Source organism: Azolla caroliniana, unplaced genomic scaffold, assembly GCF_043228905.1.
Source record: "Azolla caroliniana isolate FFs.n. ecotype wild unplaced genomic scaffold, voAzoCaro1.0.p SCAF_11, whole genome shotgun sequence".
NCBI lineage: Eukaryota > Viridiplantae > Streptophyta > Polypodiopsida > Salviniales > Salviniaceae > Azolla > Azolla caroliniana.
The window spans coordinates 16,471,275-16,496,887 of record NW_028230446.1 but is presented as its reverse complement, the minus strand read 5'-3'; the positions used below and the strand labels follow the sequence as shown (position 1 = coordinate 16,496,887).

The window sequence follows — 25,613 nt, the reverse complement described above, 5'->3', positions numbered from 1 at the left end:
AATAATGCCATTGACATGCACGTAAGTATTTTTGGAGACATTGGTGGCCCTCATAAGTGGGGCGTTAGTATTGTGGGTGGCAAGGTTGGGGATATGCCGATCACAAATAGATAGATAGATAGATTATATTATCGTCTTCGGAGGTCAAATAAAGAGAGATGTATCGCTTTCACTAAAATCAAAACCCATTGTATGTCAAGAAGAACACATCTTGTAAACCCTGAAACAATACTTGATATTCATGTTCTTCACTAGTAAACCGCAAAGATAAAGGAGAGACTACAAATCCTGCATATCATTCACAATGTGTAATCTCGATTTCAACATTTAGTAAATTTATTGAACATCGAGAGTCGCTACCGACATTCACATGTAGGTCCTATTTGACCTTTGAAAACAATAACAAAATCTCTCTTTGTCTGGGATTTCAAAATTTTGACCGACCACTTTCCCACAAGCGAAAATGTCAACTGGAAAATGTAATTTTTTTAGCGCATACCAAATAAAATAAACATTTTTTAGAGTAAATGTCAAAAAATAGAGTATTCGATCCTTTTAGTAACATCATAGACTTGACACAAGTTCCTCTTGAATTTGCAATAAAAAAACTAACCAAAGGTTGAACATTATTGCGTATACAAACTTTACGACATTGACATAATCAAGCACCAAAAAATAAGTATGAACATTTATTATTGTCTAAACCTATAGATCAACAAATGTTATAGATTAGTAATATAAGGGGTGGGAAGATAATGTATTCCGCAATACAAAATGCCCTTTCTAATATTCAGATGCAAATTGGATCTGCTACACAGAAGTGGATAGGTTTATTTACTCCATTGGATGTTTTAATTGGAGTTAAAGCCTATATTGGGGAACAAGAGTGTATGATTTTTTTCCAAAAAAAAAAACTACTTCCATTAGTTAAGGCGATGTACGTAGGATAATTTACAACTCATATCTTACAAGCCATTTTGCATGGCAAAAGAAAACAATATGTGTAGAGGAAACAACACAAACAACTCCAAAACACCACATCATTCGATGCGCATAGCATTACCTGAATGCATACTCTCCATGTGAGCCTCATACAACCCGAATTCAGCATAGACGTCGTCCATTCACATCTCATGGCAGGACCCATCTAGATGTTAGGTACACTCGGAGGGAACAACCACCGTGGTGGTTGATAATTCCACTTCGCTTTACCATCCACCATCTGCAGCATCGACGAACCGCTCCATTTCAGAAGGAACCGAGCTTTAGCTTCTTCACTTGCATCAGAGGGCCCTTGAAGACTTTCAAACTCTCCTTGTAACGTAGAAATAAGATTAAACCAGATCATCATTAAATTCTCAGCCGGTGGGGTTTGCTTACCTGCGAAAGTCTCCATGCACCTAGATACCGACACTTGCCAAACCGTAAGGCCGACCACTAATAACCATATGTCCACGTAGCGTCCATGTAGGAAGAATGAACCTCCTTGCGTTGGTTGTACAGTTCCTTGCATCCATTCCACCCTTGAAACCATGAAACCGATTCAGTGGCCAACCAAATGATTCTTTCTCTCGATACATGAACCTCAACCCCGAACCGAGCGAAGATTCTTAAGCTCCTCAGCCAAATTTCTTAGGCTCGTGGGTAGCTCCACAAACAATGCGCGATGTCCTCCAAGCTCGAACTACAGGCCTTGCAACTACTCATGCCACCTCTATACCCAAGCCACTCTCCCGTTGGAATAGCCCGATGGGTGATTAACCAGCAAAACACTTTGACCCGCTCGGGAAGGAATGAGTTCCATATACTACTCCTGGTTCTATCCACGAAGACTGAATCGACACCTACATGGGCCCACTTGTTGGCACACTTCTCACGATACCAACCTAACTTTCTCCCCAAGCGCGTCGAGTATTCGAAGAAACCTAATGATTTATCTTGTTCTCCCTTCCACGTATATTCAACAGGATCCCATGTTAAGCACTTGAGAGGCTTGCCTTACAAGATCCAATCCTCCTCAACCTCCTCGACTGGTGGATTCACTTTCCATTTCTTTATGTACAAAATGATGGTAGGTTAATCTTTACACCTAACGAACATAATTTGTTTAGGTTTTGTTTGCATAAAGAAGTGAGGGTGATTGCAAATGATGGATCAAATTGGGTCTTAGACATAGATCCTCAAAAGGTGAATTCTTTTTCGAGAATTTGGATTACGGAACGGAGACAATTGTTTGGAATAACTTGGGATCCTAGAGAAAGGTATTAGAAGTTATGGGTGCAAGATCACATAAAATATGTGCCTTTCTTCAAATTGCTTTAGGCCACAAGGATATCATCTTAGATTTGAAACGTTCGACACATAAGGCATATGCATGTTTGTGTGTAACAATTTGTAATTAATATTCTTAGGATGTAAGTGTTGTTAAAGCTAATCCCTACTCTCCTTGTTTTAGGGCGCAACCAGGATTGAACTGATGACCTATCGGACTACAGCCGATTGCTCTACCAGTTAGCTATGCACCCTTCATGGATTCTTTTGTTTAACTCCAATATCTGACAAGATTCTTGGAAATAGTATTTCTATCATGTTATATTTGACACATAACGGATACGCATGTTCGTGTGCAAAATTTGGAATTAATAATCTTAGGTTCTGAGTGTTTTTTAAGGTAATCTATACTCCTCTTCCTTTAGGGCACAAGTAGGATTGAACTAACGACCTATCGAACTGCAGTCGATTGCTTTACCACTCACCTATACACCCATGATTGCTTCCTCTGTTTATTTCAATATCAAGTAAGACGTTGCTTTACCACTCACATATACACCCATGATTGCTTCTTCTGTTTATTTCAATATCAAGTAAGACGTTGCTTTACCACTCACCTATACACCCATGATTGCTTCTTCTGTTTATTTCAATATCAAATAAGACATCTTACTGATAGTATTCATGTCATCTATATTTGAAACATTCGAGAAATAAGGCATATACATGTGTGTGTGTAACAATATGCAATTAATATTCTTAGGATGTAAGCGTTATTAAAGGTAATCCCTACTCTTCTTGTTTTAGAGCGCAACCAGGATTGAACTGATGACCTATCCGACTGTAGCCAATTGCCCTACCACTGAGTTATGCACTCTTGATGGATTCTTTTGTCCAACAAGATTCTTGGCAATAGTATTTGTATTATGTTATATTTGACACATAACGGATACGTGTGTTCGTGTGCAAAGATTTGAAATTAATAATCTTAGGTTTTGAGTGTTGTTGGAGGTAATCTATACTCTTCTTGCTTTAGGGCACAAGTAGGATTGAACTAACGACATATCGAACTGCAGCCGATTGCTTTACAACTCAGTTATTCCCCCATGATTGCTTCCTTTGTTTATTTCAATATCCAGTAAGAAGTCTTATCGATAATAGTCATGTCATCTATATTTGAAACCTTCGACACATAAGTCATATGCATGTTTGCTTTACAACTCAGTTATTCACCCATGACTGCTTCCTTCGTTTATTTCAATATCTAGTAAGAAGTTTTATCGATAGTAGTCATGTCATCTATATTTGAAACATTGGACACATAAGCCATATGCATGTTTGTCTGTAACAATTTGCAATTAATATTCTTAGGATGTAAGTGTTGTTAAAGATAATCGGTACTCTTCTTGTTTTAGGGCGCAACTAGGATTGAACTGATGACCTATCAGACTATAGCCAATTGCTCTACAACTGAGCTACGTACCCTTGGTGGATTCTTTTGTTTAATTACAATATCCACCCAGAATCTTGCCAATACTATTCGTATCATGTTATATTTAACACATAAGGGATACGCATGTTCGTTTACAAAGATTTGAAATTAATAATCTCGGGTTGTATGTGATGCGGAAGGTAATCTATACTATACTCTTCTTGCTTTAGGGCACAAGGATGATTAAACTGATGACCTATCTGACTGCAATCGAATGATCTACCATTGAACTATGAACTCATAATTGGTTCTTTTGTTTATTCCAATATCGAAGAATACATCTTGTCCATAGTATTCATATCATCTTAGATTTGAAACATTCGACACCTAATGATTATGCATGTTTGTGTGTAACAATTTCAATTAATATTCCTAGGAAGTGTTGTTAAAGGTAATCCTTACTTTTCCTGTTTTAGAGCGCAACCAGGATTGAACTAATGACCTATCAGACTGCATCCGATTGCTCTACCACTGAGCTATCCACCCTTGGTGAATTCATTTGTTTAACTCAACTATCGCTTATATTGTTCGAGGTAACTTATACTCTTCTTGATTTAGGGCACAAGGAAGACTGAACTAATGACTTACCGCACTACGACCGATTGTTCTACCACTGAGCTATGCACCTATTATTCGTTGTTGTATGTATTCCAATATCCTAAAGGTCTTATCAATAGTATTCATATCATCTTAGAGTGTTTCTTATAGCTAGAAGTTATGGGTGCAAGTCACATAAAATATGTGCCTTTCTTCAAATTGCTTTAGGCCACAAGGATATCATCTTAGATTTGAAATATTTGACACATAAGGCATATGCATATTTGTGTGTAACAATTTGAAATTATTAATCTTAGAATGTAAGTGTTGTTAATGAAAATACCTACTCTTCTTGTTTTAGGGCCCAACCAGGATTGAACTGATGACCTATCAGACTGCAGCCGATTGCTCTACCACTGAGCTATGAACCCTTTATGGATTCTTTTGTTTAACTCCAATATCCAACCAGATTGTTGGCAATAGTATTTGTAACATTTTCGTGTGCAAAGATTTGAAATTAATAATCTTAATTGGTGAGTGTTGTTGTAATCCACCCTTGATGTATTTGAATCGGGCCAAAAGTAATCAAAACCCTCAATAGACATACAGTAAGGCAACATGCGTTCGCGCTCTCCATTCGCCGAAATTAAGTGCCATATTTGACACACATGGGATACGCATGTTCCTATGCAATAATTTGAAATTAATAACATGAAGTTGTGAGTGTTGATGCAGGTAATCTATATTCTTCTTGCTTTAGGGCACAAGGAGGATTAAATTGATGATCTATCGGACTCCAACGTATTGCTCCACCATTGAGCTATGCACCCATTATTGGTTCCTTTGTTTATTCCAATGCCCAAGAATACTTCTTGCCGATAGAATTCATATCATCTTAGATTTGAAACATTCGACACATGATGCATATGCATGTTTTTGTTATATTTGACACATATGGGATACGCATATTCGTTTGCAAAGATTTAAAATTAATAATCTCGGGCTATGAGTGTCGTTGGAGGTAATTTATACTCTTAGAAATTAAGAACACAAGGAGTATTGAACTGATGAGCTATCACACTGCAACCGATTCTTCTACCACCGAGCTATGCACCTATTATTCGTTATTGTGTTTATTCCGATATTATGTATTGAAGATGTCTTATCAATAGTATTCATATCATCTTAGAATGTTTCTTATAGCTAGTGTTCATATCGTCTTAGATTTGAAACATTCGAGACATAAGGCATATGCATGTTTGTGTATAACATATTGTAATTCATATTCTTAGGATGTAAGTTTTGTTAAAAGGAATACCTAATCTTCTTGTTTTAGGCCGCAACCAGGATTGAACTGATGACCTATCGGATTACAGCTGATAGATCTAACAGTCAGCTATGAACCCTTTATCCATTCTTTTGTTTAACTCCAATATCCAACAACATTGGTGGCAATAGTATTTGTATCATTTTCGTGTGCAAAGATTTGAAATTAACAATCTTAGTTGGTGAGTGTTGTTGCAATCTACCCTTGATGTATTTGAATCGGGCCAAAAGTAATCAACGTGCGTTCGCGCTCTCCATTCACCGAAATTAAGTGCCATATTTCACACACATGGGATACGCATGTTCCAATGCAATAATTTGAAATTAATAACATGAAGTTGTGAGTGTTGATGGAGGTAATCTATATTCTTCTTGCTTTAAGGCACAAGGAGGATTAAATTGATGACCTATCGCACTGCAACCGATTGCTCCACCATTGAGTTATGCAAGCATGATTTATTCTTTTGTTTATTCCAATGTCCAAGAATATTTCTTGCCGATAGTATTCATATCATCTTAGATTTGAAACATTCGACACATAATGCATATGCATGTTTGTGATATATTTGACCCATGAGGGATACGGATGTTCGTTTGCAAAGATTTGAAATTAATAATCTCGGGTTGTGAGTGTTGTTGGATGTAATTTATAGTCTTCTTGATTGAGGGCACAAGGAGGATTCAACTGATGACCTGTTGCAGTACGATCAATTGCTCTACTGCCAAGCTACGCACCTCTTATTAGTTGTTGTGTTTATTCCAATATCCTGTATTAAAGACGTCTTATCAATAGTGTTCATATCATCTTAGAATGTTTCTTATAGCTAGTATTCATAACATCTTAGATTTGAAACATTCGACACATAAAGCATATGCATGTTCGTGTGTTACATTTCATAATTAATATTCTTAGGATGTAAGAGTTGTTAAAGGGTTTACCTACTCTTCTTGTTTTAGGGCACAACCAGGATTGAACTGATGACCTATCGGATTGCAACTGATTGCTCTATCACTGAGCTATGCACCCGTGATGGATTCGTTTGTTTAACTCCAATATCCAACAAGATTCTTGCTAATAGTATTTGTATTATATTCGTTTGCAAAGATTTGAAATTGATAATCTTAGTTTCTGAATGTTGTTGGAGTCCACCCTTGATGTATTTGAATCGGGCCAAAAGTAATCAAAACCTTCAGTAGACATACAGTAAGGCAACGTGCGTTCACGCTCACCATTCGCCGAAATTAAGTGCCATATTTGACACAACAGAGATACGCATGTTCCTATGCAATAATTTGAGATTGATAACATGAAGTTGTGAGTGTTATACGAGGTAATCTATATTCTTCTTGCTTTAGGGCACAAGGAGGATTAAATTGACGACCTATCGGACTGCAACCGATTGCTCTACCATTGAGTTATGCACCCATGATTGGTTCTTTGTTTTATTCGAATATCCAAGAATATTTCTTGCCAATAGTATTCATATCATCTTAGATTTGAAACATTCGACACATAATGCATATGCATGTTTGTGTTATACTTGACACATAATAGATATACATGTTCATTTGCAAAGATTTCAAATTCATAATCTCGGGCTATAAGTGTTGTTGCAGGTAATTTATACTCTTGTTGAGTTACGGCACAAGAAGGATTGAACTAATGACCTATCGCACTACAACCGATTATTCTACCACCGAGGTATGCACCAATTATTCATTGTTGTGTTTATTCCAATATCCGGTATTAAAACCGTCTTATCAATAGTATTCATATCATTTTAGAATGTTTCTTACAGCTAGTATTCATATCATCATAGATTTGAAACATTCGACACATAAGGTATATGCATATACCTTAACATTTTGTAGTTAAAAATCTTAGGATGTAAGTGTTGTTAAAGATAATACCTACTATTCTTGTTTTACAGTGCAACCAGGATTGAACTGATGACCTATCAGATTGCAGCTGATTGCTCTATCACTGAGCTATGCACCCTTGATGGACTCGTTTGTTTAACTCCAGTATCCAACACGATTGTTGGCAATAGTATATGTATCATGTTTGTGTGCAAAGATTTGAAATTAATAATCTTAGTTATTGAGTGTTTTTGTAGTCCACCATTGATGTATTTGAATAGGGCCAAAAGTAATGCAAACCCTCAATAGACATACAGTGAGGCAATGTGCGTTCGCGCTCTCCATTCGCCGAAATTAAGTACCATATTTCACACACATGGGATACGAATGTTCTTGTACAATAATTTGAAATTAATAAGCTCAAGTTGTGAGTGTTGATGGAGGTAATCTATACTTTTTTTGCTTTCGGTCACAAGGAGGATTAAATTGATGACCTATCGAACTGCAACGGATTGCTGCACCATTGAGCTATGCACCCATGACCTATCAGACTGCAACGGATTGCTCCACCATTTAGCTATGCACCCATTATTGGTTCTTTTGTTTATTCCAATGTCCAATAATACTTCTTGCCGATCGAATTCATATCATCCTAGATTTGAAACATTCGACACATAATGCATAGGTATGATTATGTTATATTTGACACACATTTGACACATAATGCATAGGCATGATTATGTTATATTTGACACACATAATGAATATGCATGTTTGTGTTATATTTGACACATAAGGGATACACAAGTTTCTTTGCAAAGATTTGAAATTAATAATACAGGGTTGTGAGAGTTGTTGGAGGTAATTTATAGTCTTGTTGATTTAAGGCACAAGGAGGATTGAACTGATGACCTATCACACTGCGACGGATTCTTCTACCACCGAGCTATGCACCTATTATTCGTTGTTATGTTTATTCCAATATCCCATATTAAAGAAGTTTTATCAATAGTAGTAATATCATCTTAGAATGTTTCTGACAGCTAGTATTCATATCATCTTAGATTTGAAACATTCGACACATAAGGCATATGCATGTTTGTGTGTAACATTTTGTAATTAATATTCTTAGGATGTAAGTGTTGATAAAGATAATACCTACTATTCTTGTTTTAGGGCGCAACCAGGATTGAACTGATGACCTATCGGACTGCAACCGATTGCTCTACCACTAAGCTATGCACCCTTGATGGATTTGTTTTTTTAACTCCAATATCCAACACGATTCTTGGAAATAGTATCTATATCATATTCGTGTGCAAAGATTTGAAATTAATAATCTTAGTTTGTGAGTGTTGTTGTAGTCCACCCTTGATGTATTTGAATCGGGCCAAAAGTAATCAAAACCCTCAGTAGACATACAGTGAGGCAACGTGCGTTCGCGCTCTCCATTCGCCGAAACTAAGTGCCATATTTCACACACATGGTATACGAATGTTATTGTACAATAATTTGAAATTAATAACATGAAGTTGTGAGTGGTATACGAGGTAATCTATACTTTTCTTGCTTTAGGGCACAAGGAGGATTAAATTGATGACCTATCGGACTGCAACGGATTGCTCCACCATTGAGCTATGCACCCATGATTGGTTCTTTTGTTTATTCCAATATCCAAGAATACTTCTTGCCTATTCTATTCATATCATCCTAGATTTGAAACATTCGACACATAATGCATAGGCATGTTTGTGTTATATTTGACACACATTTTACACATAATGCATATGCATGTTTGTGTTATATTTGACACATAAGGGATACACAAGTTCGTTTGCACAGATTTGAAATTAATAATATAGGGTTGTGAGTGTTGTTGGAGGTAATTTATACTCTTGTTGATTTAGGGCACAAGGAGGATTGAACTGATGACCTATCGCACTGTGACCGAATCTTCTACCACCAAGCTATGCACCTATTATTCGTTGTTATGTTCATTCCAACATCCTGTATTAAAGACGTCTTATCAATACTATTCATATCATCTTAGAATGTTTGTTACAGCTATTATTCATATCATCTTAGATTTGAAACATTCGACACATAAGGCATATGCATGTTTGTGTGTAACATTTTGAATTAATATTCTTAGGATGTAAGTGGTTTTAAAGGTAATACCTACTCTTCTTGTTTTAGGGCGCAACCAGGATTGAACTGATGACCTATCGGACTGTAGCTGAATTCTCTACCAGTGAACTATGCACCCTTGATAGATTCTTTTGCTTCACTCCAATATCCAACAAGATTCTTGGCAATAGTATTTGTATTATATTTGTGTGCAAAGATTTGAAATTAATAATCATAGTTTGTGAGTGTTGTTGCAATCCACCCTTGATGTATTTGAATCGGGCCAAAACTAGTCGAAGCCCTCACTACACATACAATAAGGCAACGTGTGTTCGCGCTCTCCATTCGCCGAAACTAAGTGCCATATTTGACACACATGGGATACGTATGTTCCTGTGCAATAATTTGAAATTAATAAGCTTAAGTTGTGAGTGTTGATGGAGGTAATCTATATTTTTCTTGCTTTAGGGCACAAGGAGGATTAAATTGACGACCTATCGGATTGGAACTGATTGCTCCACCATTGAGTTATGCACCCATGATTGGTTCTTTTGGTTATTTCAATATCCAAGTATACTTCTTGCTGATAATATTCATATCAATTTAGATTTGAAACATTCGACGCATAATGCATATGCATGTTTCAGATATATTTGACACATAAGGGATACACATGTTCGTTTGCAAAGATTTGAAATTAAATATCTCGGGTTGTGAGAGTCGTTGGAGGCAATTTATACTCTTCTTGATTAAGAACACAAGGAGGATTGAACTGATGACCTATTGCACTATGACCGATTATTCTACCACCGAGCTATGCACCTATTATTCTTGTTATGTTTATTCCAATATCCTGTATTAAAGACATCTTATCAATAGTATTCATATCATCTTAGAATGTTTCTTATAGAGCTAGTATTCATATCGTCTTAGATTTGAAACATTCGAGACATAAGGTATATGCATGTTTGTGTGTAACATTTTGTAATTAATATTCCTAGGATGTAAGTGTTGTTAAAGGGAATACCTACTCTTCGTGTTTTAGGGCGCAAGCAAGATTGAATTGATCACCTATCGGATTACAACTGATTGTAGCTATGAACCCTTGATGGATTCTTTTATTTAACTCCAATATCCAACAAGATTCTTGGCAATAGTATTTGTATTATATTCGTGTGCAAAGATTTGAAATTAATAATCTTAGTGTGTGAGTGTTGTTGCAGTCCACCCTTGATGTATTTGAATCGGGTCAAAAGTAATCAAAACCCTTGTTGTTGCATTCCACCCTTGATGTATGCATAGTGATGCGCCATGTACTCGTTGTATCCGAACTGCACAATAGGGTTCTTCTAGCGGTTAGATCGGCATAATTGCTCATTAAGTGATGTTAAGGCCTTTCTGGACAACGTGGGATTTGCTCTTGAAGGCCCGTCATTGGTCTTCCCCGAGTCGGATTCCGATTGATCCGACTCGTCCCTATCCGTGCCTTACTGCAGCATTTTCTTCTTTCCCTTTTCTTTGCGCGTAAGCCGTCTCTTCGGTTCCCTACGCAGGGAATGCACAGCAGAGTCTCCACTACTCGCCGGCTCTTCATATGAATGGTTAAACTGACTCAGTCGCTCATTCGGGCCACTTAGCTGAAATGAGATCAGACTCTCGTCAAGAGTTCCGACTTCACTTTCATGAGGGGGAATCTCAGCCTCGCTGACCTTATCTTCAGAACTCGGAATGGAGCTGAGTCCCGGAGTCGGAGGCAAGTACCAAGATGAGGATTAGTACTAAGGGAGGTGTAGAACTCTTGAGAGAAGGAGAGAGTGAGGGGGGGGGAGAGAGAGAATGAGGATAGCAAAAGATACATATTATGTTACGGGAATATACAATAGTAGCTAGGAGGCTTAAGACTAGCGTTAAACTGATTTGGTTCGAAATAATGCCTTGTGCCTCCTTTTAGTGTTCTCAAGAGTACTCTCGAAGTTTCTAGAATGTTCTAGAGAAATCTGGAATATACATCAATTTTCTAAAGTAAAATCCAAATGAAAATAATATTTTTTATATTACAATATATAGTCTAATGGTCAAGGGCTCGACCCATGTAACATAGGGTCATGGGTTTGAGTCTGGCCATATCACGACAATAACACTTATAACCCTTTTGTTCGTTCGAACAGCTGACCAAGATACACTTCTCAGCTTTCGCGTCAAGCTTCCTCCGCTTTTCCTTCGGCACATGCTCATAGGCGATGCTACTGAAAACCCTCAACTGTCGTAGATTCGAGTCTTGGCATATCATGACACTATACACCCTTTATAACGACGAGTGTCACGAGTCATTTTTGATTGAGGACCCGGATTGTCTGGATATTGACGATGGAAATCTTCAAGAAGTGCACGAGCATTGGTCACATTCTCTATTGGTTCCCAAGTACGCTCGCTGGGACTATATCCTAGCCAATCGACTAAATAGTAGAGCTTGTTGCGAACAATCTTGGAATCGAGGATGGAGGCACTCTCATACTCAGGTCCATCTTCAAGCTGGATTGGGGGTGGAGGTTGTTTAATACGACCTGGGATGGTGTTGTCTTGATAGGGTTCGAGGAGAGAACTATGAAACACCGGATGTATCCGAAGTTGTGGAGGTAGATCGAGACGAAAAGCGACATCATTAATTTTTCCGATAATACGAAAAGGACCTAATCGCCAGTAATCCAACGAAGCACTTCTTTAAAATGCTTAAGGTCACTTGTAACCTCTCCTCCGGCTACCACCTGCAAACAGACGGCCAAGTAGCAGGAACAAATCAAACGCTGTAGCAGTATCTTCGGTGCTTTTTAAGCTATCATCAAGATGATTGGGCGGATATTCTCCACTTCACCGAATTTGCGTATAATAATTCTGTCCACTCATCGACAAAGGTGACACCATTTTATGCTTACACAGGCTGTCACCCTCGGTGGTGTGTATTTGAAACCCAAGAGTTACCTACAAATCCTTGTGCAGAGCAGCTACGTAAGATACAAGCGAATTTATCTACTCATCTACAGCAAGCTCAACAAACACACAAGGTTTACGCGGATCATCATCGACTTCCATCCAGTTTTGACATTGGAGATCGAGTGTGGCTACTACGACGACACATCAAGACTACTCGCCCATGCGACGATTCTCGGTATGGTCTTCGGATGCACAACTCCCGACCTGGCCATGCTCAGGTGGATTGTGTACATCAAGTCCCTGAACCCAGAGATACGACACATCTCAGGAAAAGATAACGTCATGGCCGATATGCTTTCCAGAGCAAGGTTCGAGAACAAGGACGACATGGTATCAGAAGAAGAAGAAGTCGGCGCAAACTTCTTCAAATCGGCGAGGACGAGGGTAAACAGGCGAAGCACTCTGCCCCTGAAGGAGTTCGACAAGGACGACTACGATGGGGAGTTGCTTCTAACCGGGAGATTCCTAAGAACAATGATGATGGACGCCTCGATGAGTAGGGAAGAAGGATGTCAGCTCCAGAAAAAGGCGTACCGGTACTTCCGGTGGAACGCGAAAATCTGGAGGCTCCCGAAGAGGCGAAATGATGCACCGTTCCAGGTAATGGCACGGGTAGAGGATCGAGGGAGACTAATATCAGAATTCCACGAAAGCCCTTGGGCCAGGCACTAGGGTACATGGGCCACGTTCGAGAAGCTGCCACATGCACTCGGGCATATATAAGAGCGTGCACAACTTCGTGCATATATAAGAGCGTGCACAACTTCGTGCCAACGTGCGAAAGCTGCCACATGCACTCGGTGGTTTGACACCGCGACAAACTGCACCTTGTCCCTCACAACGGCGTACAACCCGGAAGCAAATGGAAAGATTGAACGAGGCCATGGTCCGATCGTAAAGGCCATTGTGCACGCGTGCGAAGGACGAGTTGGCGACTGGCCGAGGTTGCTCCCTTACGCGTTATGGGCAGACAGGACTACCCACAATTTGGTGACATGGTACATGCCGACGGAACTTATGTATGGACACAAACCCATCATGCTAGTGGAGCGGACGATCACCTCCTGGATGGCGATCAATTGGGTTAACGAAATGAGCCAAGAAGAGTTGCTTAAACCTTCCTAACTACTACCATGATGACCGAACGAAACCCTAAACGAAATAGACGAAGAAGAAATAAAAGCCTAACGGTCTAACCCGGTGATCCCTCACTCCCTTTTACAATAGTAAGGGGTGAGGCACATTACAACCCAATTCTTTTTCTTCACTTATTTCCATTCCCTCTAGAAATGAATCTAAGGAAAAGAAGGGAGAGGAAATTTCATATGTTCCCAACAAAATATATATCTACATCTTATCTAAATCATGAGATACCCCTACCCCCATCAAATTTTACATTTAAAGGCACATTCACACATTTACAAACACGCATTAACTAATTGTGCATGTAGTCATTTACAGACTTCCATACATACACACCATTAACACACTTACATACACACATGCACGACAGACACTTACATCGTGTACTGTGTCGTGCGTGCGTTTTGATTAATATAACCCTATTTACTTAATACCAGTTGTTCACCACGTCTCTATCTGTCTATCTGTGTGGGTGTCCATGGCTACACACAACTCTCTCTCTCTCTCTCTCTCTCTCTCTCTTTCACTACAATTCTCTATTTACCCACGGTCTCGGTGCCTCCGCGAAGTGCAGATTCTTCCCCTCTCACTTCCCTGATTCCTTGGGTGAAGATCCCCATGGACCTGCCCCATTGGGGAATGGGAGCCTGTCCCTTTGTGGCCTTGAGCTCAAAGGGATAACAGACGGAAGAAGAGATTAATCACACAAAGTGAAATAGATCGTGACAAGGTTAAATAAGCTCATTGCATTATAAGGCTCGATGCCCCCAAAAGATTAAAACCGCGGCCATTTAGGCTGGACCCAAGCACGACAAAAGAAATGACAGTGACTAAAGGAAGAGAGAAGGAAACCTTAAACCTTCCTAACTACTACCATGATGACCGAACGAAACCCTAAACGAAATAGACGAAGAAGAAATAAAAGCCTAACGGTCTAACCCGGTGATCCCTCACTCCCTTTTACAATAGTAAGGGGTGAGGCACATTACAACCCAATTCTTTTTCTTCACTTATTTCCATTCCCTCTAGAAATGAATCTAAGGAAAAGAAGGGAGAGGAAATTTCATATGTTCCCAACAAAATATATATCTACATCTTATCTAAATCATGAGATACCCCTACCCCCATCAAATTTTACATTTAAAGGCACATTCACACATTTACAAACACGCATTAACTAATTGTGCATGTAGTCATTTACAGACTTCCATACATACACACCATTAACACACTTACATACACACATGCACGACAGACACTTAACATGTTGTTCACAGAAGTATACTTTGTTTATACAAACACAAGTAAAAATTCATATGCACTTATGCATTCACATGCACATCGAAACATTTCCACATTCACACATACACAAGTCATTAGAAGCTCATATAGATTTAGACATTCGGGTGAGTGCATATTTGCCAACTAATCTACATTAAAGTAGATTATGACTGATAACACCATTGATAATCAATAATGCCATTGACATGCACGTAAGTATTTTTGGAGACATTGGTGGCCCTCATAAGTGGGGTGTTAGTATTGTGGGTGGCAAGGTTGGGGATATGCCGATCACAAATAGATAGATAGATAGATTATATTATCGTCTTCGGAGGTCAAATATAGAGAGATGTATCGCTTTCACTAAAATCAAAACCCATTGTATGTCAAGAAGAACACATCTTGTAAACCCTGAAACAATACTTGATATTCATGTTCTTCACTAGTAAACCGCAAAGATAAAGGAGAGACTACAAATCCTGCACATTAATGCGATAGTTTTTTGTTGTAAAGCAAATTGTGGTGGCTATTTCATTCATTTCTTTTATTTATCATGAGTACATTCATTTTGGAGTGACTTTAGTTAGAAACGGGTGGTGATGTCCCGCCCCGGGATGCATCCACTGTCAGACGTCTTCTTCAGGCCGTCGCCGTACGGGAACAACGTGGATGCCAAGTCAGCCACCTCCGCCCTGCTGGCATTTAGTGACGTGGCGAGCGCACGTGCAGGCACCTGGAACAGCGACAGGCTGGCGGACTGCATGCACACGCACGCACACACACACACACGTAACATACATACAAAAAACATATGTAAGATGATAAGCTGTTTGAAACACAAGCAAGAGACATATAAAGAATGAATGAATGAATGAATGAATGAGGAGCTAATGGAGTGTGTGGGTATGGGAATGAACCAACCAGGGTGCCCGGGTTCTGGCTGTTGAGGGCGGAGATGTAGTCGGCTGTCACTTTGCCGACGTTGATCTCGAAGTGGAGGAGCCCGCGTGGGAAGAGCGTCACATCGCCCGGGTACAGAATGTTGATGTGTGGAGTCCCTATTTGTTTTTGAAGAAAATTCAATCATTAAATTAGATGATATGATGAATCCATCTAATTTAAATGCCTGCTAACACTACTAGAAAAGAATAATTTTAAAGACAATTTGTTTCAAACTTGTGCGCACCCGAGGTGTCGACGAATCCGACTTGGAGTGGTCCCCCGGAGATGAGTGTTAGGATCTCGGTCGCACGCGGGTGAGTGTGCGGCAGGTTCACACCGCACGGCACCATCTGGAACCGCACGTACGTGATCCCCTCCGACCTAAAACCAAATATAAGGAACCATCGGTCACTTTAAAGACAGAGGAGCATGTTAAAGGGCTTAGGTGTTAGAAGAATGAATGTTGTATATTACATGGTGAGGGGTAGGTTGGTGATGTTGACCGCGGCCCTAATACCTCCGCTGTCTCGTGTGACGGCACCATTAGTTAACAAATCTCGGAGGACGAATTGACTCTCCGGTGCGGTCGTGGGGATATCCACCAACGGATCCGGATCTGCTCCATTAACCATTGTCATCATAACCGCCATCATTATATTGATTGACAAACCCAAGATGGGGATCAACGCATTCATGGCCATAATGATTAGGACTATGAAATAAGAGTTGAAATGGAAAGTATGCCGGGATATAGATAGATAAGTCACTAAGACCAAACAAATATTTTACTCAAGAGTGTTGGTTACTCTTGCTTCTGCTGCTTCACTTGGCAACAATGCCTATTTATACCCATATATTTATATTTATAATTGCGTGTGCGCGTGTGTGGATTGCTCAGTCATGATCATCTCCAAATAGAAAACATAATTAGTCTCCACATCAACAATCCTAGTCTAGTCTTTGTCTTTGAATGGTTTTACATTTACCGTGTGGCCCATGCCATGTCTAATTGTTATTCTTTCCGTAAGGAACCTCCAACTCTAGTATACTTAATCTATTTTCCAAATGACACGGTAAACAAGAGGGTATCATTTGATATCGACTCATATATTGGCTTCTAGTTGAATTTTTCTCATTCTTTTCTATGGTGTAGGGGGTGTTTCTTATATTATTTTTTGTGTCTCTCTAGCGTTTGTTCATTGGCCTCTCAGGTACTCTATTTGATCTTAAGTGAGTTGTGGTGTATGCACTTAGATTCCATTAGATATTTTTTAACATCCATAGAGATACCGATATTGATCCATGGGATCTAAGTACAAAATTTTCTCAATGTGTGTCACCTTTTTAAGAAGGGAGATTCATACTACGACACACAAAATCCCATTGTGTTAATTAAGGCATACACTCAAGTCATTGCCCCCTCTTAATACATCAGCATAGTTTTCATAAATTGCACTATATGCAAAGCATGTAATAAGAAAGTGATCCTTCACTAGCCCTAGGACGTGGGGGAAGGCAAGTGAAAGCCAATAGTTTTGTGTTCCTCTAATAGTAGGTATGAGAGTGGCACCCTATCTTTCAATATGGTTTATCTTATTTATATTGCTTACCCACTACCAATGTAGTAGTTGATAAAACATAGTATTATGTGTTGGTTTTGTGATGAAGTTGATGAATTAATACGTTGGAACTGTATGAGAGACAATATTAATCATTATTTGGATTATTCATGTCGAAACTAGGCATGTGATACTAATGTAATATTTGTTGCCAATGAAGGATTCAACTAACATTCCATTCCAATAATATAATTACTTGTGTCTGAAAACAAAAATGCTCGTATTGTTAACATTCAAAGGAAATACTACACAATATTAGGTGGAAATTCTATCCATTTCCTTATAACATAAACTATTACACACATTTTAATTGACCAGCATGGAAGAAAATAACAAGTGTTATGTGAACACATAATATAATGCAAGAACATGTAAAGTCCATCCATACCTTAAATGATTGGGAGCTACATTGTAAATAATATGCTGCATACTTACAAATTTGCTACAAACCACTACATGTACTTCCTTTACAAACCAACTCCCTTTACTTATCTTACACAGTTGATTAATAGGTTTATCATTGTAAAATCATCCCTAATTTGGTAAAATAGACTTTGCCTTTGTTAAATTTGCTCTCTCTCTCTCTCTCTCTCTCTCTCTCTCTCTCAACTGGCAAGAGCTTACTCTCAGAATGATAAGAAGCAAGAGAAGGGATATAAACGAAACATAAAGCTTGTTATCTAGTTCGATGCAAGATGTGGAAAATTAGTTTGGATGATCGAAAACTGTTGGGAAACATGACCTTCCGAATGGGAAGAGAAGATCCAAGTTGATGAGTAACTCGGCCTAGGCCAAAACCGAAATCTAGGATATAGCCAACTTGGGAGACTATATTTGTAAACGGGTGGAAATGTGCCCCATGTGGGGTATGTATGTAAATAGCCAAAAAGTTGTATAAGTATAAATACAACTAGGGCAAACTTTAGTAAGGTGTAGTCGATCATTGTTGTATCATTGGGTTGTGAGTTCCAGGAAGGTCGTTGCCTCTATAACTAAGTGTGTGAGAGAGAGTGTAACTCTGCAGCCGTCTGTTGACGAAGAAGATCTCGAGGTCGTTGCCTCCGAGTTTTTTATTGTACTCCTCTCTATATAGTGATCAGTTTTGGGGTTTGTGGACTCCACGTGGTTTTTCTCGATTTGGGTTTCCATGTTAAATCTTATGTCCCTGTTTCTAGTTGTATTTCTGTCGTTTTTCTATCTATGCACATTCATCTTGATTTCTTCACCCGAATATACGAATAAGCAACTGGTTGTGTCCGGTCACGATTTTCAACTGAAACAACACACTTACTTCATGCTGCATTGCATAGATTCCTATGTAAATGAGGCATTTTTGCAATGTCAATGGGTCATGAGATGGGAAAAATGTCGAGACTCACGCTCCACACGTTATAATACATTTGTTGCACCAAAATACAAAACCATATTCTTCACCAAACTAGGAAACCACACACTTCAATTCATGTTAGAGCGAATCCCATTGTCTGTCATCCGAACCATTGCTTCCATGCTATTTAGCTCACATGCACTACAATGTGACATGGGGGGTTGGGGCACATGTGATAAGAGTAGTTGACAATACACATATTGCTTGAACCAAGATTAGGAGTCTAAGCACTTTGATACAATGCTCTGCCCTTGATCACATTTGATTATGCTTTTCACACATCTTCGACCAAACCCAATCCTTGCATAAATTTCTCTATCATTCACAATGTGTAATCTCGATTTCAACATTTAGTAAATTTATTGAACATCGAGAGTCGCTACCGACTTTCACATGTAGGTCCTATTTGACCTTTGAAAACAATAACAAAATCTCTCTTTGTCTGGAATTTCAAAATTTTGACCGACCACTTTCCCACAAGCGAAAATGTCAACTGGAAAATGTAATTTTTTTAGCGCATACCAAATAAAATAAACATTTTTTAGAGTAAATGTCAAAAAATAGAGTATTCAATCCTTTTAGTAACATCATAGACTTGACACAAGTTCCTCTTGAATTTGCAATAAAAAAACTAACCAAAGGTTGAACATTATTGCGTATACAAACTTTACGACATTGACATAATCAAGCACCAAAAAATAAGTATGAACATTTATTATTGTCTAAACCTATAGATCAACAAATGTTATAGATTAGTAATATAAGGGGTGGGAAGATAATGTATTCCGCAATACAAAATGCCCTTTCTAATATTCAGATGCAAATTGGATCTGCTACACAGAAGTGGATAGGTTTATTTACTCCATTGGATGTTTTAATTGGAGTTAAAGCCTATATTGGGGAACAAGAGTGTATGATTTTTTTCCAAAAAAAAAAACTACTTCCATTAGTTAAGGCGATGTACGTAGGATAATTTACAACTCATATCTTACAAGCCATTTTGCATGGCAAAAGAAAACAATATGTGTAGAGAAACAACACAAACAACTCCAAAACACCACATCATTCGATGCGCATAGCATTACCTGAATGCATACTCTCCATGTGAGCCTCATACAACCCGAATTCAGTATAGACGTCCTCCATTCACTTCTCATGGCAGCACCCATCTAGATGTTAGGTACACTCGGAGGGAACAACCACCGTGGTGGTTGATAATTCCACTTCGCTTTACCATCCACCATCTGCAGCATCGACGAACCGCTCCATTTCAGAAGGAACCGAGCTTTAGCTTCTTCACTTGCATCAGAGGGCCCTTGAAGACTTTCAAACTCTCCTTGTAACGTAGAAATAAGATTAAACCAGATCATCATTAAATTCTTAGCCGGTGGGGTTTGCTTACCTGTGAAAGTCTCCATGCACCTAGATACCCACACTTGCCAAACCGTAAGGCCGACCACTAATAACCATATGTCCATGTAGCGTCCATGTAGGAAGAATGAACCTCCTTGCGTTGGTTGTACAGTTCCTTGCATCCATTCCACCCTTGAAACCATGAAACCGATTCAGTGGCCAACCAAGTGATTGTTTCTCTCGATACATGAACCTCAACCCCGAACGGAGCGAAGATTCTTAAGCTCCTCAACCAAATTTCTTGGGCTCGTGGGCAGCTCCACAAACAATGCGCGATGTCCTCCAAGCTCGAACTACAGGCCTTGCAACTACTCATGCCACCTCTATACCCAAGCCACTCTCCCGTTGGAATAGCCCGATGGGTGATTAACCAGCAAAACACTTTGACCCGCTCGGGAAGGGATGAGTTCCATATACTACTCCTGGTTCTATCCACGAAGACTGAATCGACACCTACATGGGCCCACTTGTTGGCACACTTCTCACGATACCAACCTAACTTTCTCCCCAAGCGCGTCGAGTATTCGAAGAAACCTAATGATTTATCTTGTTCTCCCTTCCACGTATATTCAGCACGATCCCATGTTAAGCACTTGATCCCACAAGGATGATTAAACTGACGACCTATCTGACTGCAATCGAATGATCTACCATTGAACTATGAACTCATAATTGGTTCTTTTGTTTATTCCAATATCCAAGAATACATTTTGTCAATAGTATTCATATCATCTTAGATTTGAAACATTCGACACCTAATGATTATGCATGTCTGTGTGTAACAATTTCAATTAATATTCCTAGGAAGTGTTGTTAAAGGTAATCCCTACTTTTCCTGTTTTAGAGCGCAACCAGGATTGAACTAATGACCTATCAGACTGCAGCCGATTGCTCAAACCACTGAGCTATCCACCCTTGGTGAATTCATTTGTTTAACTCAACTATCCCTTATATTGTTCGAGGTAACTTATACTCTTCTTGATTTAGGGCACAAGGAAGACTGAACTAATGACCTACCGCACTACGACCGATTGTTCTACCACTGAGCTATGCACCTATTATTCGTTGTTGTATGTATTCCAATATCCTAAAGGTCTTATCAATAGTATTGGTATCATCTTAGAATGTTTCTTATAACTAGAAGTTATGGGTGCAAGTCACATAAAATATGTGCCTTTCTTCAAATTGCTTTAGGCCACAAGGATATCATCTTAGATTTGAAATATTTGACACATAAGGCATATGCATATTTGTGTGTAACAATTTGAAATTATTATTCTTAGAATGTAAGTGTTGTTAATGAAAATACCTACTCTTCTTGTTTTAGAGCCCAACCAGGATTGAACTGATGACCTATCAGACTGCAGCCGATTGCTCTACCACTGAGCTATGAACCCTTTATGGATTCTTTTGTTTAACTCCAATATCTAACCAGATTGTTGGCAATAGTATTTGTAACATTTTCGTGTGCAAAGATTTGAAATTAATAATCTTAATTGGTGAGTGTTGTTGTAATCCACCCTTGATGTATTTGAATCAGGCCAAAAGTAATCAAAACCCTCAATAGACATACAGTAAGGCAACGTGCGTTCGCGCTCTCCATTCGCCGAAATTAAGTGCCATATTTGACACACATGGGATACGCATGTTCCTATGCAATAATTTGAAATTAATAATATGAAGTTGTGAGTTTTGATGCAGGTAATCTATAGTCTTCTTGCTTTAGGGCACAAGGAGGATTAAATTGATGATCTATAGGACTCCAACGTATTGCTCCACCATTGAGCTATGCACCCATTATTGGTTCCTTTGTTTATTCCAATGTTCAAGAATACATTTTGCCGATAGAATTCATATCATCTTAGATTTGAAACATTCGACACATGATGCATATGCATGTTTTTGTTATATGTGACACACATTCGACACATAATGAATATGCATGTTTGTGTTATATTTGACACATAAGGGATACACAAGTTAATTTGCAAAGATTTGAAATTAATAATATCAGGCTAGGAGTGTTGTTGGAGGTAATTTATACTCTTGTTGATTTAGGGCACAAGGAGGAATGAACTGATGACCTTTCGCACTATGATCGATTCTTCTACCACCGAGCTATGCACCTATTATTCGTTGTTATGTTTATTCCAATATCCCATATTAAAGAAGTTTTATCAATAGTAGTAATATCATCTTAGAATGTTTCTGACAGCTAGTATTCATATCATCTTAGATTTGAAACATTCGACACATAAGGCATATGCATGTTTGTGTGTAACATTTTGTAATTAATATTCTTAGGATGTAAGTGTTGATAAAGATAATACCTACTATTCTTGTTTTAGGGCACAACCATGATTGAACTGATGACCTATCGGACTGCAGCCGATTGCTCTACCACTAAGCTATGCACCCTTGCTAGATTCTTTTGTTTAACTCCAATATTCAACAAGTTTCTTCGCAATAGTATTTGTATTATATTCATTCGCAAAGATTTGAAATTAATAATCTTAGTTTGTGAGTGTTGTTGTAGTCCACCCTTGAGGTATTTGAATCGGGCTAAAATTAATCAAAACCCTCAGTAGACATAGAGTAAGGCAACGTATGTTCGCGCTCTCCATTCGCCGAAATTAAGTGCCATATTTGACACACATGGGATACGCATGTTCCTGTGCAATAATTTGAAATTAATAAGCTCAAGTTGTGAGTGTTAATGGAGGTAATCTATACTTTTCTTGCTTTAGGGCACAAGGAGGATTAAATTGACGACCTATCATACTGCAACCGATTGCTCTACCATTGAATTATCCACCCATGATTGGTTCTTTTGTTTATTCGAATATCCAAGAATACATCTTCCCGATAGTATTCATATCATCGTAGATTTGAAACATTCGACACATAATGACTATGCATTTTTGTGTTATATTTGACGCATAAGGGATACGCATGTACTTTTGCAAAGATTTGAAATTAATAATCTCGAGTTGTGAGTGTTGTTGGATGTAATTTATACTCTTGTTCATTTAGGGCACAAGGAGGATTGAACTGATGACCTATCCCATTGCGACCGATTATTCTACCACCTATTATTCGTTTTGTTGATTATTCCAATATCCTGTATTAAACACGTCTTATCAGTAGTATTCATATCATCTTAGAATGGAAACATTCAACACATAAGGCATATGCATGTTTGTGTGTAACATTTTGTAATTAATATTCTTAGGATGTAAGTGTTGTTAAAGGCAATACATACTCTTCTTGTTTTAGGGCTCAACAAGGATTGAACTGATGACTTATTGGACTGCAGCTGATTGCTCTACCAGTGAGCTATCCACCTTTGCTAGGTTCTTTTGTTTAACCCCAATATTCAACAAGTTTCTTCGCAATAGTATTTGTATAATATTCATTCGCAAAGATTTGAAATTAATAATCTTAGTTTGTGAGTGTTGTTGTAGTCCACCCTTGATGTATTTGAATCGGGCTAAAATTAATCAAAACCCTCAGTAGACATAGAGTAAGGCAACGTGTGTTCGCGCTCTCCATTCGCCGTAATTAAGTGCCATATTTGACACACATGGGATACGTATGTTCCTGTGCAATAATTTGAAATTAATAACATGAAGTTGTGAGTGTTATACGAGGAAATCTATATTCTTCTTTCTTTAAGGCACAAGTAGGATTAAATTGATGACCTATCGGATTGCAAGGAATTGCTCCACCATTGAGCTATGCACCCATGATTGGTTCTTTTATTTATTCCAATGTCCAAGAATACTTCTTGTCGATAGTATTCATATCATCTTAGATTTGAAACATTCGACACATAATGCATAGGCATGTTTCTGTTATGTTTCACACACATACGACACATAATGCATATGCATGTTTGTGTTATATTTGACACATAAGGGATACCCAAGTTCGTTTGCAAAGATTTCAAATTAATGATATCAGGCTGTGAGTGTTGTTGGCGGTAATTTATATTCTTGTTCATTTAGGGCACAAGAAGGATTGAACTGATGACCTATCGCACTGCGACCGATTATTCTACCACCGAGGTATGCACCAATTATTCGTTGTTGTGTTTATTCCAATATCCTGTATTAAAACCTTCTCAATAGTATTCATATCATTTTAGAATGTTTCTTACAACTAGTATTGATATCATCTTAGAATGGAAACATTCGACACATAAGGCATATGCATGTTTGTGTGTAACATTTTGTAATTAATATTCTTAGGGTGTAATTGTTGTTAAAGATAATACCTACTATTCTTGTTTTAGGGTACAACCAGGATTGAACTGATGACCTATCGGACTGCAGCCGATTGCTCTACCACTGAGCTATGCACCCTTGATGGATTCTTTTATTTAACTCCAATATCCAACAAGATTCTTGGCAATAGTATTTGTATCACGTTCGTGTGCAAAGATTTGAAATTGATAATCTTAGTTTTTGAGTATTGTTGCAGTCCACCCTTAATGTATTTGAATCGGGCGAAAAGTTATCAAAACCCCTCAGTAGACATACAGTGAGGCAACGTACGTTCGCGCTGTCCATTCGCCAAAAATAAGTGCCATATTTCACACACATGGGATACGTATGTTCCTATGCAATAATTTGAAATTAATAAGCTCAAGTTGTCAGTGTTAATGGAGGTAATCTGTACTTTTCTTGCTTTAGGGCATAAGGAGGATTAAATTGACGACCTATCAGACTGCAACCGATTGCTCGACCATTGAATTATCAACCCATGATTGGTTCTTTTGTTTATTCCAATGTCCAAGAATACTTCTTGCCGATAGTATTCATATCATCTTAGATTTGAAACATTCGACACATAAGGGATACACAAGTTGGTTTGCCAATATTTGAAATTAATGAGATAAGGCTGTGAGTGTTGTTGGAGGTAATTTATACTCTTGTTCATTTAGGGCACAAGGACGATTGAACTGATGACCTATCGCACTGCGACCGATTATTCTACCATCGAGGTATGCACCAATTATTCGTTGTTGTGTTTATTCCAATATCCTGTATTAAAACCGTCATCTCAATAGTATTCATATCATTTTAGAATGTTTCTTATAGCTAGTATTCATATCATCTTAGATTTGAAACATTTGACACATAAGCAATATGCATGTTTGTGTGTAACAATTTGTAATTAATATTCTTAGGGTGTAAGTGTTGTTAAAGATAATACCTAATAT

At 38.4% G+C, this 25,613-nt stretch overlaps 1 protein-coding gene and 5 non-coding genes across 6 annotated transcripts; all 6 read right to left on the bottom strand.

Moving 5' to 3' along the window:
- Positions 1–4,659: 4,659 nt before the first annotated feature.
- On the bottom strand, positions 4,660–4,731 carry TRNAC-GCA (transfer RNA cysteine (anticodon GCA)). The gene has a single exon. It is a non-coding gene; the product is annotated as a tRNA-Cys (tRNA).
- A 3,929-nt stretch (positions 4,732–8,660) lies between these two features.
- TRNAC-GCA (transfer RNA cysteine (anticodon GCA)) lies at positions 8,661–8,732 on the bottom strand. Its single transcript has one exon. It is a non-coding gene; the product is annotated as a tRNA-Cys (tRNA).
- Positions 8,733–15,611: 6,879 nt separating this feature from the next.
- On the bottom strand, positions 15,612–16,707 carry LOC147858082 (germin-like protein 5-1). The gene is made up of 4 exons (XM_087327380.1): positions 16,445–16,707; positions 16,215–16,351; positions 15,950–16,086; positions 15,612–15,785 (listed from the first exon to the last, which is right to left on the bottom strand). Exons 1-4 carry the CDS (start codon positions 16,669–16,671, stop codon positions 15,612–15,614), a joined length of 675 nt encoding a protein of 224 aa, XP_087183506.1. The 5' UTR covers positions 16,672–16,707.
- Positions 16,708–21,714: 5,007 nt separating this feature from the next.
- Positions 21,715–21,786, bottom strand: TRNAC-GCA (transfer RNA cysteine (anticodon GCA)). Its single transcript has one exon. It is a non-coding gene; the product is annotated as a tRNA-Cys (tRNA).
- A 949-nt stretch (positions 21,787–22,735) lies between these two features.
- On the bottom strand, positions 22,736–22,807 carry TRNAC-GCA (transfer RNA cysteine (anticodon GCA)). Its single transcript has one exon. It is a non-coding gene; the product is annotated as a tRNA-Cys (tRNA).
- Positions 22,808–24,681: 1,874 nt separating this feature from the next.
- On the bottom strand, positions 24,682–24,753 carry TRNAC-GCA (transfer RNA cysteine (anticodon GCA)). Its single transcript has one exon. It is a non-coding gene; the product is annotated as a tRNA-Cys (tRNA).
- Between the last annotated feature and the right edge of the window lie 860 nt (positions 24,754–25,613).

Coding starts and splice junctions, on each gene's coding strand:
- LOC147858082 (XM_087327380.1), bottom strand. CDS start 16,671: ATGGCCATGAATGCGTTGATCCCCATCTTGGGTTTGTCAATCAATATA. Junction 16,352..16,444: donor ACCAACCTACCCCTCACCAT/GTAATATACAAC, acceptor ATTTGGTTTTAG/GTCGGAGGGGATCACGTACG. Junction 15,786..15,949: donor GCCAGAACCCGGGCACCCTG/GTTGGTTCATTC, acceptor GTGTGCATGCAG/TCCGCCAGCCTGTCGCTGTT.